General features: G+C 45.7%; 1 protein-coding gene across 1 annotated transcript; it reads left to right on the top strand.

Annotated features, from left to right (window-relative positions):
- Window positions 1–2,848: 2,848 nt before the first annotated feature.
- Window positions 2,849–5,176, top strand: LOC311490146 (prostaglandin E2 receptor EP4 subtype-like; the record flags this gene model as incomplete). The annotated part of the gene is made up of 2 exons (XM_084547504.1): window positions 2,849–3,815; window positions 4,838–5,176. The coding sequence occupies exons 1-2, from the start codon at window positions 2,976–2,978 to the stop codon at window positions 5,174–5,176; spliced, it is 1,179 nt and encodes a 392-aa protein (XP_084403630.1). The 5' UTR covers window positions 2,849–2,975.
- Window positions 5,177–5,474: the final 298 nt, after the last annotated feature.

Here is a 5,474-nt window from a genome sequence, read left to right as displayed (position 1 = left end):
ATTCATCCAAATAAAACAAAATCTATAAAGGCAACACATGCAGCAACACGTGCTGAAGTTACTAGTTAATCAAATGATTAGCTTATTGTTTTGGGCTGCAACTTTCCTGTTCTATTAGAGTCATTTTCAGCTGCGGTTATCATAGGAAATAATCTAAAGAAACCAGACACAATTAGAAACGAGCCGACGAACAAAGCGGAGCATTCAGCAGCTACGTTGTACATTTCTCTCCGAAGGGAATATCGATCTAAACCGAGCTAAAAGACGACTCCAAGTGAATGAAAACGTTGCCGCGTTCGTAACGTGCACAGTCCAGCTTCTGGCTGTTCAGATCTTTGTTGCATGTTATTGTCTCCTCATTTCCTGTCTCTACTCATGCTGTTTAGTAACGGCAACCAACCATTTTCTGGGTCAAGCCTCTCACATGTAAAGATTTGCTGTTTTATACCAGTATACACCGATCAGGCATAACATTATGACCACCAAACTCTTCGCTCGAATGGACACGGGCCTTCTGAGGGTGTCCTGTGGTGTCTGGTAACAGACTGCTGTTAGTGGGGACCTTTGTGGATTATCCCACAGATACTTGATCAGTTTGGGATCTAGTGAATTTGGAGGCCAGCTCAACACCTTGTGCCGTTCTTCATGCTTCTTTGAACTGTTCCTAAACCACTTTTTGAGCGTGCCTTACCGCTGGGGTTGGCTGCTGCGAATCGCTGTGGGGTGGGGAAGCTGTGGTGCAGGATCGCTGCTGTTTTTTGACGGGAAAATCTTTACAAGTTTGCGAAGACAACCGATTACACATAATAAATGAATGAATGAACATGAATGCCGTCACTGCTCCAGTCACGAGGCTGAAACAGTCCCTGGAGATAATGAGTTTTCTAAGAACTAAACACAATGAGGCTGTTTAAAATAAGTCTCTGAATTAGAGCTGTTATTGTTTTGAGAATAGTAATGTGAATTTAAGGCTGGATGACTCAGTGGACAGATGAGGGCAGAGATAGGTTTATAGACAGAGAAATATCCGTACAATTACCTTTTAGGGGTATGTACTGGTATGTTCTTTTGGACTGATTACTCATACAGTAATGTCTCGTACACTTTTATAGCTTTAGACCACTGTTGAGACCACAGGCTGAGAGATAATACATTTTAAGTGCATCTGCAATAAAGGAATTACCTTTACGGCATTCATGAACTCCATAAACCTCACAGAGACAGCTTGGACTTCCCATGATTCACTGCGAACTAGACTGCCGTTGGAGTTTCCAAGCTTTGGCATCACTTAAGCGGTTTGTTGTTCTTACGGCCTGCCAGCTCCTGTTTTTTTTTCTTCTTTCCTGCAGCCGAGTTGAGCATCAGTGGTGGTTTACCTCTCAATGAGGTGTTGTGTTTTGTCTTTAAAGGCCTGCTGCAGACAGAGGCCCCTCTCCGCTGCTGCTCACTGTAAACAGAAGTCACGCTGTAATGAATGTGCCACGGCTGCAGAGTGGGAGCAGGCTAAGTGCGCTGACGTCCCTTTGCGTTCCCGGTGTCTGCTGGCCCTCTGTTGTTCTTCACAACCATTTACAGTCATCTCCGTTTGGGACAAAACTGTGCTCGGCACTTTGGACACAAAGGTTTGTCACCGGGAAAATATCAACTACAAGTGGAACAAATAATGGCCGAAAGGTTTTCCACTGGGCGGAACAAACTTTGTCAGATAGCTTCTGCCACTGCTGAGGAAAGGAAAAGAAGACCCGTCACAGAAAAACTTACCACTAAGTGATCAGAATCGAAGTCAGAGATAAAACAATCTGATAAAGATCTCCTTTGATTGGGGTTTGCATGGTTTTTTTTTCTTCTGCAGTCAACACTGGTTTTATTATGAGCAACATTCCTGATACAATTCCAATTCCCGCTTTCACAAACCACACATGAAATCACCGGGTATCCCCCGCCCCGTTTAACAGAAGTCCCCCCAACCCTGATGTTTGGATTTCATGGAAAGGCTTTCAAAGGAGGAATTTTTTTTAATTAACCCTTATTTTGACACCTCTGCCTCTGCATCTCAGTCTCTCCTGACCGTGTGCATGGATGGAGGCCATTCATACACTTATCTAGTGGAGAATTTTGCAGCCTCTAAAGAGTTTTCCGTATCACTGAAGAAGAGCTCGCAGAGTTTGAATGCAAGACACCCCAGGGTGCAAATGATCATATTTAAATAATGACATCAGAGGCTTTTGCTGAGGGAATTCACACTTTTATTTGAATAAATTCACCAGCAACGTGTTTCTGCAGGAGTAGTGACTCTGGGTAATCCTCATGACACAATATGAAAGAATGTAATGCGCCATGTGCTCTATGTATCACTCACTAGCTGCACCAGGTAACAGATGAGATGACAGATATCTTAAATCTTGACCAAATAACATATAAAATCTAAGTGATTTTAACTGGGAAGTTTGACCTGATTTAAAAAAAAAAAAAGTAGGTCACACTCCCCACTGTTCCAAGATGACAAACCACTTTCTGTGCATATTTAACTCAGTTCATGAGAGCAATATTCTTCATGCAAATTTCAAGCTGGGACGGTTTCAGACGTGTGTCTATTCCAATAAGTGAGTCAAAGCCTCTTATGTCTCATTGTCTCTATTTCACTCACCAGACCCGATAGTCGTGACCTTTTGACTGAGCGCATCAAACATCTCACGTCCGCGATGACGCGTGCTCCGAGAGAAGCCAAGTGGGGCGGAAATGTAAAGAAACGAGGGTTTTTTTCTCTCTCTCTCGTCTCACTCGGATCCTCCATCCATCCATCATGTCAGGCTCCTGGGTGGCTTAACATAGAGACAACCCACTTCTCAGACAGCTGTCCAGCCACGACCTCTGTGGTTACTTTCTGGATTACTGGAAAGCAGATGGGGATGTGACTACCAGAGAACCTACCCCTGCTGACTCCTTATCTGCTGATACAGGGGGTGGAAAAGGAAATGCGCTCCCAGACCCACAACAGACCGAAGGAAGCATCTCTCACAAACTCCAGCGTGTGGTGTGACAACATGAGCGAATGCAACAACTCTACGCAAGGACCCTGCTCCGCGAACGAGACGCAGGTTCCGCACATGGCTTTGCCGATTTTTATGTTCGCTTTCGGCGCCGTGGGGAATTTAATAGCAATAATCGTCCTTTCGGTTTCCAAACAAGAGAGGAAATCTTCCGCTTTCTTCACTCTTGTGTGCGGTCTGGCCGTGACCGACCTGCTGGGCACCTGCCTGGCCAGCCCGCTCACTATAGCCAACTACCTGGACCGGCGTGTGCTGGAGCAGTCAGACGTCTGCAAGTTCCAGTCCTTCTTGTTGCTCTTTTTCGGTTTAACCGGACTGAGCATCATATGCACCATGGCCGCAGAGCGCTACCTGGCTATATGCTGCCCGTACACCTACCAGCGCTGGGGTGTGAACCGACGCTTTGCGCAAAAGTTCCTTTTCTTTATTTACATGAGCCACATTCTCTTCTGCTGCCTCCCGATGATGGGCACGGCGGACAGCAAAGTGCAGAAGTCCAAGACATGGTGCTTCATCGACTGGACCACCCCTTACTCCGTCCTGTACGGCGCCATCAGCCTGCTGCTCATCCTGGGCACCATCCTGCTGAACCTGGCGGTGTGCGGCGCGCTGCTGCTCATGCGGCAGAGGACGGTGCAGCGGCCCGTCACGAGGACCAGCGTCCGGGACAGGTGGAGGGCTCTGTCCTCGGCCGCGGAGACGCAGATGATGACGGTGCTGCTGATGACCTCCGTGGTGGTCCTGGCCTGTTCCGCCCCTCTAGTGGTGAGCCAGTAATTCATTAAACAGAAATTAGTTTCCATTGAGATAAAGCGATTAGGTTTAAATGTTTAAATGACAGCTGTCTGAACAGTATCATCAGAAACTTCAAGTCTGTGTGCTTTAATCCTGAACAATACACGGTGTAGTTACAGACTCTACTATAACTAGAGACAAACAGCTGTATCTGCTCAATTTAAAGTTCAAGTGCCTTTAGAAACTTGAGTCTCTGACTTTTAAAAAGCTCTTTAAGCTGAAATCTGCCCATCAGAAACACAAACTGGGAAACTTTGCATAATCAGACCCAATTTAATTAGGTTTTTCTAAAAATCAGACCCCCTAGTATCCATTCAATAAATAACAGAATCATTAGAGAAGCTACAACAAAGGTAACTAGACTTGTTTGAGTTTTTTTTTTTTTTTTTCTTGTAAACATTTGAAAACATCATCCAAGTAGTTTCTTCACTTCGAGATGACTGGCGGGAGTTCAGGTTTTTCATCAGGAGCGATCTGCTGGCGGTGCAGACCTAAAACTCAGACAGCTGGGGTCTGTCAACGGCCAGATACTCGCCTGCAATTAGAAGATGCTTAGCTTTACCTCGGTGGCATATTCAGTGGGCACCACTGGGTCCAAGTAAAAAACCTAAACTCACTGGCGACAGAGTCATTTAGAAGTGAAGGAGCGACTGATGGTAAAACGTTTCCAAGAAAACTCAGACAAGTCCAGCTGCCTTCGTTCTCGAGTCAGCACAACCAGCACGGATTTTTAATTTGATATGTTTCATTGAACAGATACTGGATTATCTGCTTTTAGGAGGATTGAATGAAATGTGGAGAACGTTAAGAGATTCATGATAGCTCACCAAAATTGTTGCCTCTTTCAGACCAAAAAAAAAAAAAAAAAAAAAAAATATGGTTCATTTTGAGGCATTCAAGTTTTTAACCTTCCTTTGAGTTGGAAAATTTCAAAAAAAAGGACGGAAATATATGCACGCTCTGAGTTGTAGTAACTCGTCTCTCTCTTTAAGGTGCGTGTGTTTGCCAACCGCTTCATGGCAGCACCTGACCACACAGCAGACCTGGTTGCCATCAGGATAGCCTCCGTTAACCCCATCCTCGACCCCTGGATCTACATCCTCCTCAGGAGGTCCCTCTTTCGACGGTTGCTCAGGTTATCCAGGGGAGGGAGCAGCAGCCGCAGCAATCCGTCACCCCCTCCGTCACCAGAGAGCAATCTGTTTTGTCCTGATATCATGAGGGACAGCCACGTGTTCTCCCAGCTGATGTGCAACGCAAACATCATTACTCAGCTTCCTGCTACTGTCAAATTCACGTCGGGTGACGCAGAAAGCCTCCAAAAGACTTAAAAAAAATAAAAAAAATAAAATGCAGACAGAGTGAAATGTTTTGAGGAATATTTGCTGCCTTCTCCGGTGGCAAGCAGCTACGTGCGGGACCACGGTCTCCGTTTCAGAGCTGAGCCGGTGTTGTTTTTCTGGACCCACAGCTGGACAGGGCCCTCAGAGCTCACGTAGGATTATTTATTAAATGAGAGTGGAGGAAGGCTCCGACTACAGCGCACGTATGCTGCGTTGACACGGGACAGACGAGAAGAAATATTTGACTCTGAAGTGCAATAACGAGATGAGAGACTTTTTGTACCTT

This window comes from Chelon labrosus (genome assembly GCF_963514085.1).
Source record: "Chelon labrosus genome assembly, chromosome: 7".
Lineage (NCBI taxonomy): Eukaryota > Metazoa > Chordata > Actinopteri > Mugiliformes > Mugilidae > Chelon > Chelon labrosus.
Note: the sequence above shows the minus strand (reverse complement) of the source record. Positions and strands in the feature narration are given on the sequence as shown.